Source organism: Xiphophorus couchianus, chromosome 22 (assembly GCF_001444195.1).
Source record: "Xiphophorus couchianus chromosome 22, X_couchianus-1.0, whole genome shotgun sequence".
Taxonomy (NCBI): Eukaryota; Metazoa; Chordata; class Actinopteri; order Cyprinodontiformes; family Poeciliidae; genus Xiphophorus; species Xiphophorus couchianus.
The window spans coordinates 14251360-14267309 of NC_040249.1; the positions used below are offsets into that span (position 1 = coordinate 14251360).

Below are 15950 nucleotides of genomic sequence, written 5' to 3' on the forward strand. Positions count from 1 at the left end.
TACTCCAATAATCCATCAAAGACCCATCCAGGAGGTTACAAAAAATACCTCCTGGACAAAAATCTTGAAGGAGTGAACCTAAATAAAGTTGATATTCCATAACATTGAGCTATAATAGCTAATTAATGCTTGAAAACCCTTCACTGTGGGTAAATTAAAACATTTCTACAAAGTAGTAAGGGTTGAAATTCCTCCATAAAAATATTAAAAAACTGACTGGCAACTGAAACATCACATGTTAGATGACATCTTCAAGGTCTAGAGGGAGATTCCTTTTCACAAAAGACCATGGTTGTTCATGATATCTTCTTCTGTTAGGACATAGAATACTTTTCTTGTTTTTACCATGAGTATGTTTACTCAGGTTACCTTCACTGATGTTAAAATTGTTTTCCAACCTGACACATGTAAGTGTGACATAAAAATTGAAAAAATGTGAAAAAAATTGAATTATTGGGAACTTGCTCTTATGCTGCAGACACATTCATCAGCTTTATGCACAGTGTCCATAGATGGGATCCCTACATCTTTACACGTTGCTGTTGGAATCCAGTTTGAAAAGGTTTTGCTATAAAAAAAAAAAAAAAACACTCAGGAAAAAGCTTGTACATGTGAAATTTTTTGAGCAAATTATGAAATTCCCTGCTGATTTAAATAAAAAAAGTGTTTGTGGATAGCAAAAGGCCATCCGTGAATCACTATGTCACAATGGAGGAGCATAACATGAAATGGAATACTGTATGCAGTAAAGGACAAGAGTCTCATTGTCTCTTAATGCATTTTATATGTAGTTGGCTCTTGCGTAGTAACATCAGGCAAAATGGTATAATTGCCATAATGGCTTTTTGTATGAAAGTTTCATGTAGAATCTTTTATTCTTTTATTCTACATCTAAATATTCTTCCTTTCTTCCTTTTGTGTTGAATCTTAGCTTCCAGTTATTACTTGGCTTTGGGTGCTTTAGACTGTGCCAATAAGCATCTGTGTTAATTATTTTCACTTCTGTTCAGTTGTAAGGTTTTACATGCAGTCAAGACATGACATAAATGCACATTTTGCGCAATGTGTTCAATATCCGAAAAGACTTTAAACAAAACAGATAATTGCTAATGATTGGCTTAAAATGTGTTTGATTATTTTTTTCTCTTTACGTTTTCTTTGCTTTTTGGTAAAGTGGCTTGAGATGACAATTGTTCTGAATTGGAGCTTTATAAGTAAACTGAATTAATTGAAGTAATTCTGAAAAAGCATTATGAAGAGTTTTTTATATATAGGAACCATTTTTTTTTAAAAGGTTTTATTGGCTCTAGCGGCCTTTATTTGATAGTTACTTGACAGGAAAGTGGGTAATGAGAGAAGGGGGAAGACATGCAGCAAAGGTCGCCAGGCCGGGAATCGAACCTGCGACAGCCGCAACGAAGACTAAGGCCTCCTTATGTGGGTTGTGCTTAACCCCTGCGCCACCACAGCACATCCCATATATAGGAACCATTTTTGTTAAATAAACAGCGGTGAAGTGGAGGATGTCATTTGTTGTTTTGTTAAGGCCATTTCAATGATGGTGAAACTGGACCTGAATCAATTATTTGTATTATGACCTGTTATGTAGACTCTTAGAATTCAAAAATACCTTGCACCATATCATTTCTACAACAGTTTTTATACATACTGTTAGATCACATTTCCCCAACATTGAGATGCAGAGAAAAAAACATGATACAAAAAGAGATAAGGCTAAGGTATCTCACCTGTGAAAGCAGGAGGGCATTTGCAGTAGTACTCAGGAGGAGATGTTGGCTGACTTGTGGAAATGCATGTGGCTCCATTTAAACAGCTGTCTGGTTGAATCAAGCAGGCATCGCCTACATGCTGGCAAAACTCTCCAATCCACCCCAGGGTACAAACACACTGCAGAAATACTGTATGTTATCTATATACTTAGTGGCATGGTACGATATACAGTCATCTATAGAAAACACATACTGAACTGTTTTGCATGTATTAAAGTCATATTTGTCTGCATTTCAGCAGAGTAGATGTAAAAATTACTAAAGGATTCTGGGGTTTAAAATGGTGACTCTCATTTTAAAATGTCTTAGCTTTTTTTTTTTTTACCTCTAGCATAAATGAATAAAAATGTCTCACAAATAAAAGCCACAATTCACTGAAATTACAGAAAGCCCAACATTATATATGCAGCTGTATACCTGCCCACGCACATAAATGTATAATCTGCTTGTCTCCTCAAGCTTTTTAGAAGTATCTCGCACTGAAGAAGCACGACTTTATGTTTTCATGACAAGTTAAAGTGTGATTCCTACAGACTTTGATCACCACATTACAAAAATTACGGATAGATAATGACAACCGGGAAGAAGTGTTTTCAAACCTTTTGATTAGCTAAGTACCATGTTCCCTGTTTTCTCCATAAATACATTAATTTAACTTACGGTAATAAGAATGTCATGTTTATTCCACATCTGAGCAGTACAAGAACAAAATTTCTCTAAATGCAATGTCTTGAAAACGTTTTCAAACCCTTATAACATTTTCTAATTCTGTCGATCAAAACTTCAGAGTATTTTATCAGAATTTTCTGTGATGCGCTGACACAAAACGGCACAGAACTGGGACGTAGAAGGAAAGGATAGATAGCATTCTAAAGGTTTACAAAACAATAAATAAATCAGAGACGCAGCCAAGTGGCTCAAGAGAAAATAGAAACTGCAGAGATTCCCTGCTCATGTTGAAGAGTATGTCAGGCCAACTATAAGCTATGAACTTCAGAATTCCAGTATTTATGGAAGAATGATAGGAAGAAAGCCAATGTTGAAGAAAAAAGACAACATTTTTTACCTGCCTAACCTCATGAAGGGGACACAGAAAAGTGTAGAAGAGGAGCTGGTAAGACAAGACCAAAATTAAAAATATGGGCCTAAAAGCATATTGCAATAGAGGTAAAACAATGAAATAGCAATAAATAGTTGTTTCATAAATTATTGACTAAGAGGGCTTAAAACAAGTACAAGTAACACACAAAAACATGAAAAATTCAAAAGGCATAGTACCTTTAAGACATTGTGTTGAAACTGTGAAGGTTTGTTTCACATACCACTGAAGCTAAACTAGCCATGACATCATGGCAACAGTTGTGGAAACTCAAAGTAAAAATTATCAGAGCAAAAATCTAAATAAAAATTAAAGTTAACCAAAAGAAAAGCCAATTTGCAGTAAGTAACTTCTGATTATGTCTTGGGCCCATCTAAACAGCAGAAATACAAAGCATCTAAGAATACACCTTAGAGCCAAAGTACTATGTGATTTAATGAAAACAGACTGATGGGAGACTAATTAGGAACTACAGGGCATTAAGGGCTCAGGTCTCAGGTGTTGTGGGGGGAAAAAAGTCCAGACATTTGAGAAGCCAGAGCAATAAAGAGGAAAATTAGATTGTAATCTGACTGTATGAAAAAGGTTTCCATATACTCAGAGTGATTAATGGGTTGGAATTAGATTACTGCTGTCTGTGGACTTTCTATCAGTGATGCTCTAATAGTCTACTTGCCTCTTTAATTACTAATAAATAGACTTTTCTATGAAAAGAGCAATAGACAGAAAAATGGAAAGGCTTTTAAAAATTAAATAAACTCTACCCCTGTTAATGTAAATGTGCTATTTCGGACAAATTAAAAACTAATTGTGATTAAAATCAATTCACACTGATGTTTCTATTTTTGTCTGATTCTTACACTGAAGAAAGTAAAAGCAATAAAAATACACTACTTTCTTATATGTTTCTTTTTATCATTTTCTTGTCTCAATATCAAAACATCTCTACAGTGAACAGTGCTATACCTAAAAAAAAAATTAACCCTGTATCCAAATCCTTATTAAGATGAAGCCTGAGTCACATTTCATGGGCTTTATAATATTTCATTAGGATGGAGACATTGAATTACCCACCTGATATCCAGCAATTATGCTCAAACACAATCCCTCATTTAGGCAGTTGATATTGAGCAGTCTGCAGTAGTCAATTACTCCTTCACAGTTCTTCCCAGAAAAACCACTCAGACATCTGTTGAGAGGGGGTCAGTTTTGTCAAAAGTCAATTCACCCAGAACCAAAGCACTAACAAGCCACATGTTACTGCTGCTTTAGTGAGACACATGCGGTTAAAATTTTGTATTCCACAGGCAGTTATCGTAAGTTGGGGCTGATTGGAACAGTGCGTACACAATTTTCTTCCAATTTGATCGACCTGGGCTGTCAAGTGGGTGGAGGTATTATACAAGAACAAATGAAAGTTCATTATACATACCAGATTTTACCCACATAGATCTTCTGTTCTTACTGACTGTGCAGTCTAATGTGACAAATGTACCAATATGACGAACGAATTCATACTGTATTTTTATTCTTGTTTATCTCATGAGTGAAAGCAGTTATAATGAAATGTTATTCCAGAGATGCAGTATAACAACACGTGTTCACTGTCTGCACAAGCTGCACAAGTGGAATGCTTGACAAACTTTGTCAATGTGACTTCCAAAAGCTATTTCATTTTGAGTTTTCTGAAGGTGTCTCATTTTGTATGAAAAAGACAGATGGAAAAAGAAACTGCAGCTTTAGTCCACAGTAGAAATAGGTTGAAGGGAATTAAAGAAGGAATAATCTAGCAAACGCTTAAAGTCTCTGAAAGCATGAGTGAAAATGGTTTTTAAATTTAAACTTCAACAGATGAAATAGAACAAATGTGTCAATGTCAGGCTGAATAGCTTGGCATGTTTGAAGTAAATGAAAAAGTTAGTGTAGTTAAACTAAAGTTTGTTTTAGTAAATAACTCCATGCAAAGTTACAATTACCCTATAGAATATTTTATTGCAAAGTCTACAAGCCCTCAATGTGATTCATTTATATTTTCAGAGTACCTGAATCTTTAAAAAGTTTGCACATACAATTTTAAGCAGATTTTCAGCTTACAATTTTTAAATGCATTAAAGCTTGAATTTATTTCAGGTCCTTCACCAGAGTTCTTGTTTATCACAGAAACTATAGTAAAATTCCTATAACTTTATTACAATAACAGAGCCAAAACAAAGTCCATATTGTTTACTGTAAGTGTTATCAATAAAATGAAATACTTCTAAATGGTTTATGGATCTCTTTAAATGTGGCAATGGAAGACAGTGCTGTAGTAACATTTTGTTATTAGCTCTTTGGTTTTAACAGTCAGGTGGTAGAAAACTAGAAAATGTATGTTTAGGCTAATTACAGGCAAAGTAATGATTAGTTACAGTAGTAGTGCTTCTACTTGTGATGGTTATTGAGTAAGCTGCACTATCAGCTTACCCTAGTGAATATTTGCATAAATATTAAATACTACATGAATCTACTGTATATATATAACACCCTACTCCAGTGGTCTGAACCATATAAGAGCACTGTGTGCTCATTGTGGATCTTGTGAGCATTCATGCTTGAAGTTAAATGTCCACAAGTGTTTTGATCACTCAGAATGCATGTTAATGCCATGTATGAACAGAGCCTGTGAGGGTGACCCCATTAGATACCACTCTGTGTTTTACCTGCAGAAGTAATCCTTTCCCCTAGACACAAAGGTACCATTGTTCAGGCATGGCGATGGGCTGCACATGCTCTGCTGCCTTCTGCATTCTGGGACCAAAGTACCATCTGCACAAGCACATTCGGAGCCCTGCATATAGCATACAACAAAACAAGGTCACATGTAAGCTCAGTATTAAAAGTAGATAGGTACATCTACATCACTACATTCTAGACTTTTATTAATAAAAAAACGGTAGAGTTTTAGATGGTGTCTTAATCAACCTCTAATGTCTATCCTTTAAAAATATTAACACAGTGTGCAATATGAAGATTGAAAACAAAATGCAGAAGATTAAAAGATATGTATTTGAATTCACTTTAATTTCAAGCCATAGCCCCAGGGGAGTCTCGTCTTAAATACATCTTCATTCACATTTAAATTGCAGGAGCTTGTTTGTCATAAATAAGCAAATAACTACAAAGCACTTAGTTAAATCGTTCATTGCTGACATATATTACATTATTGATGGGAATTACCACACTGTGAAAAACTGCAAAGTGGAATTGTTCACAGATTTATGAATGATATCTGTAAAAGTAGCATTATATCTAATTCAGGGTCTTATTTTTCTGGTTCAGAGAGTTTCTGTACAAAGGAGGGAGGGCAGATAATATTTATCAAAATGGCCTGGTTTGAAGAACAAAGATAAATGCGTTATGGGAATACTTCTATTAACCACAGTCAATTTGTTTGTCTTATAAAAACATTTATTTTAAAACTCCAACAACAACATTACACAAAAAGTAGTAAATAAATTACTTATGAATTATGAAATGATGTTGAGTACTTTATTGAAGGTCTAAAACATTTTAAAAAATTATTTAAGCCATAAGTCTTAAAAAATAATTTTTTAAAGTGATAAACTGACATTTTATAAAAATTATCGATGTTAAACATCAGGAATAACAACAACCACAGTCTTGTAAATGTCATTCTGTCCTACTCAGTTGTTGTAAAAAGAGTTGTAAAAGCTAGTAGTGCATTTCACAGAGTGTAAAAGAAAACAAAGGTTACACACAGAGACAATTAGACTGCAACTGTGTTTCCCCCAGAGAATCTTCAAGAGCATTTGAAACATTACCGCCCTTGCAAAATGCATTGCCACAATAACATTTCCAGTGAAAGGTGAAAATTGCATAAGGCATCCAATTACAAAAAGCCTTTGATGAGAGCCATTTCAGACTGGCACTTAAATATGTGCAGGGTCATTTAATCAAAATGCAAGAGAAAGCAGACACTCCTCCCCTTTGCTCATCCTCTGCTAGAAATATTAATTGCTGTGGGAGACTTCAGAAGGAAACCATTTGATCTGTTTTGGGAGACTATTAATTTTCATTTGTCATTTTTGTTTATACCCCACTGAGATAAAGCAAATAGAGGAAATACAGTTTTCAACGCAGCTGAGCATATGAAGACATGAATACGGCAAGCAGTTGAAAACAACTCCAGACTCTCGAAAATGACAAACCAATTCTTTATGGGTCTCTGACATACACTGTAATTTCTGCATGGATTCGGATCACACTGGGCTTTCCTCTTCTCACAGGGAGGGCCTGCAAAGTCAGCAACAAAAGATTAGTGCAAGTTCATTCAGGCTATTAATGTAAAGAAACAACAATGTGAAAAAATCTTACAAAAGAATTACCATCAACTACCACCAAGAACTACCATCAAACATTTGCAATAACTTGCAATGGGTTTTTGACATTGATATAGCAGAATCTGACTCATTATTCTTTACAGAATTGTTTTAGTCCAAAGGACTGAACATGTAAATGGCATGTTTAAGGTCCTGTCACAGCATTATAATAAGATTCAGAGTCTAATTTTGTCTAGGCTGCCACAAAATCTTTGTTTTGAGTTGCGTGCTTCACCTCAAAATGAAGTGACACATGGAAAAGAATGTCTAGCTTGTTTAACTTGTGTAAAGATGGCATCATAGTTGCTGTAGTAGGATAAATTATCAATTTTTATGTAGTAGTGTGCTTTATATTTTAACTCTGTAACCTCGAGGAGTAGTTGCATAACTAATTCAAAGTTTTATAACAGTATCTAATTTTCAGTCTTTGTGAACAGGCCTGTAATGACAACATGTTAGATTGAGTGTATTGGAAAGTCTTTTAATTAGTGGTTTAACAAAGAAAAATCTGATACTGTTCAGAATACATCTGAAGTAGTTAAAAATGTCAAGTGACACAACATATTTTTGGTGTAATTAATATCCTAAATTTGTTTTAAACTAGGCTAATTAGTGTAACTGCTTCAGATCTCAGAATAAAAATAAAATTGGCTTAAATACTGTCTTTAAAAATTTAAGTGCAAATTTATTTAATAAATTTAGCTGTTAGATGCTTTTAGTTTTTTTTCCCAGTGGGATTTTATGTAACTTTAATATGTTTAGCACTGTCATCAGCTTATATTATTTTAAATGTTTTCCCTTAGTGTACTTATAAATAAATGAATAAATAAATAAATGTTCTACTAATGAGTTCTCAACAGAGTTTCAACAAGTTCTTGTATATCTTAAACACTGCTCTTTATGAATGCTTCTTCATTCAGTGGGTCATATTAGACTCACTGCAGAGCTGTGAAGCCAAAAACTTGTGTCAATCAGGATTTTAAGTTTTGTATGAATAACATCTCAACAATCCCAGTAATGTTTCAGAAATATGTTTGCATTGAATTTTGTCTCAATCTCTCATTCTGGGCTGCTTTTGGGGAGCTGTTGTAGGCACTGTTGCTGTACATCTAAATGTCTTGGATTTGATTCTAGTTGGGGACGTTCAGTTTGAAATTGAATGTTTTCCCTATGTTCTTTCTCACAAGTCTTTGAGGGTCTAGGCCAAGTCAAGTCTCAAGTCCTGCATCCTAAGTCAAGTCTTAAGTCTCAAGTCTTCTATTTAAATTTAAATAGCATCAGATTTTAAACCTTTAGCATTTGTCTTCAGGTCTTAATCACCACATGAACATTAAATAATTATCTTTAAGTCTATTAATTGTTATAAACAATTATGTTATATTAAGCAAGCAAAAAACTGTTTAAGGCAGCTGTCAATATTTAGAAAGTTGACCAAATGTAATATTTACTCCTTTCCTAGGGCACTTATGTCCTAGGAAAAATAATAGAAGGAGATTAAAACCTCATAAAAAAAAAATAGTTCTCAATGAAAACAAAGAATCAAATCTCAAAAAACAAAGCACTTTTTGTCTTTGTCAAGGAAGTTACTTAGCAGGTATCTAAATAGCACATGTCTTCAAAGGTTTTACTTCTTCGCTATGGATTGCACTAGATAAGGTGTGGAATGTTCTTTTCCCCCACACTCTAATTAATATTTATTGAATATTCATATTAATGTTGAAAAAAATTCAAATCCAAATTTAAACCTTTTGTTCTCAATTCTGAATATACTAGGTACTGCTCTAAAAATTAGAATATCCCAAAAAGTTCAATATTTGTTGTCATTCATTTCAGAAAGTCAGACTCGTGTACTACAAGGACAATACGGATGCTGGGCCACTCTTCTTGCAGACTCTGAGTCCTTGATGAAATACAAACTTTCTTTGTATTTCACTGAGCAACCAACAGATTGAAATAACTAATGCGACATTTTCTCGCCCGTGTGTAGGCTTCGTCTGTGCATAGTGGCTTTTGATGTGCCAACTCCAGCCTCAGTCCACTCCTTGTAAAAATTCTTCAATAAATTTTGTTTAACAATCCTCTTAACATCTTTTCAATCCTCTGCTTTTTTACCATTGACCTTTTGCAGCTCACCATTCTTGTGGAGGGTCTCACTGATCCTCCTCTGGACATCCTTTTTTGTCAGCAGTTGTTCCCAATGTATATATAACCTACTGACTTGGACTTTGAGACCTTTTAAAGGTCATAATCATCAAAATCACAAGACAAAGGCTTGATAGGTCACTCTACGTGAATTAAATGTATTTAATATGGATACCAAGTGGCTCAGTGGTAGATCTGGTGATCCATATGGTGAGGAGATGGTCCTCGATACAAATATCCTCGGTTAGATTCAAAGCCTGTGCCATTTCCTGTCTCTGGCCTTCTTCCTGTTCAGATATTAATTAATAAAGATTACTAATGCCAAAACACCTTAAAAACATCTGTATATGAGGATAACTTTCTGAAATTAAAAATTAAAAATATTAAACTTTTTTATAATATACACATATTTTTAGATGTACCTGTTGTCAAATTTTTTAAATGTATGGCAAAGTTTACAACACAATGAACATGCAAGTGTAGGAAGTAAATGAATGACTATCAAACTTCTGAACAAACGAAAGAGAAGAAATCTGATTTTAATATTACCGGAAGTAACCTTGCAATGACAGTTAGCTTAATGGTGAGAGATTGTTGGTCGCAAGTTGTGTTTATTTTATTCTAAAATAATCCAAAATTATTTAATGGAGGATTCAATTGTTGAGACATTCATGGACCAGCAGCTACAGCCTATAGCTCATATACCAGCTTCCTCTCACTCTTCATTACATGAGGTAAGAACTGTCATCAAGACTCGAGTTTCAGACCAGGAATCCAAGTAAAGACTAATGTGCATTGGGCTCAAGTAAATCAAGATGGCAAAAGCAACACGGAAGGGAAAATCTAATAAAATTAAAGATTTGATCAAATGTAGAACATTTGTTTCATTACTTTTGGATTAACTTTCATCATTATTGAATTTGTAATTCTGTTTATAATTATTATTACAATTAGTGCTCTTAAGGCTTTTAAATGTATTCCAGCTAGTCAATGCTGCAGCTCATCTTATGCTGTACTCCATATTTTACTTAACTCCAAAGTCATACCATTTTCAAACACAGCAACTTAACCAGATGCAAGGAAATTGACGGTGATGTTGTGTGCAAAAGATAAAATTAGACTAAATTCACTGCAGGTTCAAGGTGAATAAAATTTTATGTTATTCCCACGTGAGGGTTTTCATTTTTTGTGCTCTTCACATGGTGCCTGCACATTTATCTTCCCAGTGACTCTTTCTTTGCAGATTTGCTTTAATCCCCCTGCTGATACAAGTGCTCATGTCCCAGAGGCTCCTCGCAGCCTCCTCTGTGGGCATCAATCTTAATGTACACAACTTCAGGCTTTGCTTTTGCATCACCTCCTTTTTACAAGTTTTCAGAACTGGTTCTAATAACATCAAATATTTCTACTCGTCACTTTTACGTGAGAAACATAATAACATAGCTATTATCTAATGAGTTGTCTAATAATTTTTTTTTCCAGAGTATTCATGCCATGCATATGCATTTGACCTACTCTTTCTTTACAAATATTATTGAGCTTTTGTAAACTGTCTCCTTCACATACATATACAGTCACGCTATAATTGAAAAATTTAATAAGGGTAATAACTGCATACATTGTGCAAATTGAAAGGGTCTCAATGTAATGTTACTCTCAACAAGATAATTACCGCTTAATGATTATGGCCCTATAAATGTGGTAATACCTTGGAACAAATACTCTGGAGGTAGTGCTAAGGAAAGACAAATCAAAAGAAAATCTTATTTGAAACATCCCATGAGTTCAACTCATTATTCTGTGCACATAGACTTTGGCCTATGAGGGCAGCCAGCAATGGAGCAGCCCCTAAATTTCAGTTGATTAATGAGCCAAGAGCATCAGGGAGGTGGAGGAAGCACGAGTTTTGCAGAACTCCCAAGAAGCTGACGGGACGGCGGGACACTATGACGATGCAAACACATCCAGTGGACACTGTTTACTAAAGACAACACCATCAATTAAAGCACATTTGATAACAGTCGTCAAGTGAAAAGAAGCTTACATAAATACATTTAATTTTGAGAATTGAATAAATTATTTAATTAACTTTACCACTAGAATTACAAAAAGTAATTTACACTCTATATAGTTTTTAAAACTTGTCTGTCCTGCTGCATATTGATTGCACTGAGTTTCAGATGTCCCAACTTTCTCAAATTGACTCTTTTAGTATCTTCAATTATTATATATCATTGTGACAAAATAAAGGAATTATTACCATGTACTGTATGTCTCCAATTGCAAAGGGGGTAGGGGATTGTAGCAGTGTAAAATGTTGCACACTCAGCAACATTTAACAGAGACAAACACCCTTAACAAAATAAATCCTACATGATTTGGCTAATCAATAGGGAAAAATATTGAGGTAGGAAATTAATTTCTTATAGCATCCATGAGATATGTAAAAAAAAAAATAATAAAAGCCTTGATTAATGTATTTATTGACAGATACTTTTATAATATAATTGACTTGAACATGTCAACGTATAAGCAACATATAAAGCTTCACAACAGCAAATATTTTAAGAATTAGAAATCAGCTGGAAAGGATGAAAAAGGTAGCACAGAAAGTCTGGTTCACATTGTTATTATCACAAGCTCAGATTTATGTAAAGATGTCTTATTGGCTTCTTAGAAGAATCTTTAAGGCAGCTAGAGCTTACACAAAATTTTACTGGTGGATGTTCTGGACCTGGACAGTGGACAGGTGTCTAGATTTTTTGTATCTAGCTGCTTCTTTTTTTCTTGGTTTTTTGCTTTTAATTCTCTATTTCCGTGTAAAGAATTCAAAATGCCTGTACATAAATTGTGCTCAACAAATAAACGTATCTTGCTATTTCAAATCTCATATTTGCTTACTCATTCTTATGGTATGATACTGTAAGTATCCAAATAAAACTTTTTATAACATAAAACTACTCCTTTATCCTTTTAAAAAACTATCAAGGATTCAGCTTGGCAAGCATCCAGCATGCAGAATGTAGAAGATCAAAGCAAAATGATGACATTCCTTTTCGGAGATGTGAAATTAACTAATGATCTTCTCTCATAAATCAGAGTTGTTCTAAAATTCAGCTTCAAACACATTATTCATGTAACCTACATTTTCTATGTGGCACTCGGAAACTACATTTAAGATTAGTTCTCTTTTAACTTGTTTTTGATCATTTAGACAAAGCCATTCAGTTACAGAGCCAAATGTTCGTCCTTCACCTATGCTCCACCTACCCTCAAAGTCCAACTGTGATAGACAGAGAAGCAATTGGCTTATAACAATTGCTTAAGAAAAGAAAAATAAAAAAAAACATGATAAAAAAGTTAACACTCTTACTCTGCAGTACAGCCATAATCAGCTCTTGTATAAGAGAATGCCAGCAAGTACTTCAAGCAACCTTCATACCACAATAATAAGCTGAAAGCATGGGCTGGACTCAAAAGGCAAAACTATGACACCTCAAAAGTGCTGCCAAGGCAAAGTGTGCAGCAAAGGAAACAATGAATCAATGTAAGGAGCCACCTGGACGGGCTTACTCCAGAAGGTCCATCGCATTTACTTTTATCTCATGTTTTTGATATTCTGGGCAGTCTGAGGAGTATCCATGTCTTGTAGCTCAAGTATTTGTGATATTCATTAACCCAACTGTGCTTTGCTATGATAGATTAAACTACATTATTATTAAAGGAGTAATAATCTTAAATTTATGAGGCCAGAAGAACATTACTGCCATCAAATTTTCATATAAGAGCATCCAGTAGTTTCTTAAAATGACAACATCATAGCAGTTTGGCCTTTATAAATGTTTTATAGGGAAGGAGAATTAGCATAAATTAGCGCTTACATTACCTCAGTAAAGCAAAATAAACTAAATTTGTCACCAATTTTTGCACTGCCCTTTAAGAATAACTCCAGAAAGAGAAGTAATTCAAAGTAAGCTTTAATTGTCAATCTTTGAGGGTTGTGTTAATGAGACAAAAACAAAACCTCTTTTGGATTTTCACTCAGTGATAATTAAACTGATAGCTCAAGTTCAGCAGAAGCAATACATTGTAAATTACATTTAAACTGGAAGTCGTAAACTTTTGTTTTATTAACTGAGACATGCTCAGTCTTAGGACTCAACAGTAGAATATTACGGGTTGCAACATGAGTTGCTTGATTTGACAAGGCTGCTTCATATTTTGTAACGCCAGTTATAACAAGCTCACAGCCCATGAAGAAACATTAGTGTCTTCGTAGTTTTTTTGACCTTGGTAGTTATTAACCACTACATTTTTCTTTTTCTTTTTCATTTTTGTTAAAAGTGAAATGTTTGTCTGTGAAAAAGTGACTTTAAGAGGTCATAAATTAAGTTTCTGTATCATGTTGAAGCATATTTCCTTGGAGTGTCAGTGCATCTGTAGAATACCAAATTTAAGTAGAAAATAAAGCCTATTACCTGGAAATCCAAACGCACAAATGCATTTGAAGGAAGCTGGTGACAGTTGGATGCATGTCCCATCTTCACAAATTGTCTGACAGTTTGCTTCCCCAATGATTTCAGAGCAGTTTACACCTATAAAAGAAAACAACACACCAGCTTTCATTTAAAGAGAAACATTGAGCAATTAAGGCTTGTTTATAAGCAAGAGAGATATGTCTTTTTTTTTTTTTTTATTATAGATGTTCTGAAAGTTATTTATAAAAGTTTAGGTGATAATTTTATTAATATTACATATAATCTTACAATAGATTACATATTACACAGGTCAAGATTATTGTAGTACAAAAATATGTCTTTCGAATTCTTTGCTCATGTGTGTGATTTTATACTTTTATCATGTTGAAAATAAATAAATAATAAATAACTTGTAAAAGTATTCATACCTCTTGAGTAGTTTTTTTCAACCACAGCTTTGATGAAGATTATCTGGAAATTTATATGATTAAAATAACACAAAGCAGTATATAATCTTAAAGTGGAAGGGCAATATTAAAAAGCTCTCAGATAGTTTTGGAAGTTTTCGTAACACTTTATTTGATGGGATGTGCATAAGGCTGACATGGCACTGTCAAACATGACATTCTAAGTTTACACTTTTCATTGACTTTTAATGAAACTTTTAGTGCAACTTTGCATAAATAGTGTCATTATTTACAGAATGACACTTCATGATAAGAGTTGTAAACATTCATGAAGACCACTTCATGTTCATAACGTGTGTTGTGTCATGTTTATGACAGTGTCATATCACTCTTATGCTTCAAATAAAGTGTTTTTGCACATAGACTTTGTTTTTTTGCAAATTGATATTTGATAATTTTTTTTTATTTATTTAGTGAAGGAGCAGTGAATGTGACTGCCATTTAAGTAACCACTTATGCCTGAACTAGATAAAGCTTGAAGTCTCAAAATTTGAGAGTTCAAGCTACATTATTGCTCTAATATTTGGAATTCTGTGGATTCTTGACCTAAATGAGATGTTTATCCTTACCTGTAAAGTGTGGTGGGCATAAGCATTTGTAGGTTCTGTTGTTTGGATCTGTGGACCCGTTGCTCAAGCAGATTCCTTTGTTTTGACAGGGGTTATCCAAACATACGTCGAACCTTTCACAGAACCTCCCAAAGTAGCGGTGGTTGCATCGGCAGTGGTACGCGCCTTCATAGAAATCTGTTCGGCAAACTCCATTCCCTGAACAGAGTCTCAGAAGAGGAGAGGCCCGGCAGAGCTGAGTTTTAACAGAAACATTAAGCCTTAAACCAAGCTTGCATAACTGTGAATCCCCTTCGTGAAGTGCGATAAAGTAATGATGACCTGGGGTAATCCACTTGGCCTCAACATGCTCACTTTCATTTGTATTGTGAGGGAACACAGACTGATTCTTCAACTCTGCATTTGTAGTGCAGCTTTCAAAGTCCTCTCTTGACACGTTGAAGATCCTGATGCCATATGTCTTGAGAGTTTCATCAGCAGACATGAGCAGTTTGTCTCCATGTTGTAGCTGAAGTGGGCATATCTGTGGGAAGCTAAAAGGCTGCTTGCTCACTTGGCGCTTTCCCTGAGAGCCCCAGCACTCCAAGTCATTCTCACAAATGTTTCCGATTAAAGTCCAATTCAGCTGGATTGTGTGTTTCTTAAGGTACCACTCAAGAGGCGCTTGTTTGTTGCAAACTGTTTGGCACTTGGTGATGTGGATGGCCACAAAAACGGCAATCAAGTGGAACAGCGACGCCCACATCTTTCCCCTCCGTAGCAATTAACACCTAATCAGTCTTGAAACATTAGCAGCAACTTCATCAGGTTAATGAATGATGTAAATGGACTGCGTTGTGTGTCAAATGGTTCTTTGTTGCACATGCTTCAAATTCACAGGATCGGAAGCAACCTGTGGAAAACAAAGAATATGAATTTTTGCAAAACGAATGGCTTTCTTGAAAATGTTCATCTTTCAGACATTGCAGAACAACTGACAGTGAATGTAATTTGAAGATTTAGCTCTACTGTAACACCAGACTTGCG

The 15950-nt window shown here is 34.6% G+C and overlaps 1 protein-coding gene across 2 annotated transcripts in view; it reads right to left on the reverse strand.

Annotated features, from left to right (window-relative positions):
• eys (eyes shut homolog) overlaps positions 1 to 15950 on the reverse strand; it is a 180253-nt gene that overhangs the window by 157802 nt on the left and 6501 nt on the right. For both annotated transcript variants that reach the window (XM_028007727.1, XM_028007726.1), the window contains exons 2-7: positions 14925 to 15816; positions 13889 to 14005; positions 7124 to 7182; positions 5589 to 5716; positions 3964 to 4078; positions 1749 to 1908 (exon numbers count right to left, since the gene is read on the reverse strand). In XM_028007727.1, the coding sequence (XP_027863528.1) occupies positions 1749 to 1908; positions 3964 to 4078; positions 5589 to 5716; positions 7124 to 7182; positions 13889 to 14005; positions 14925 to 15669 (1324 nt within the window). In that variant the 5' untranslated portion in view covers positions 15670 to 15816. The remainder of the gene's footprint in view (positions 1 to 1748; positions 1909 to 3963; positions 4079 to 5588; positions 5717 to 7123; positions 7183 to 13888; positions 14006 to 14924; positions 15817 to 15950) is intronic.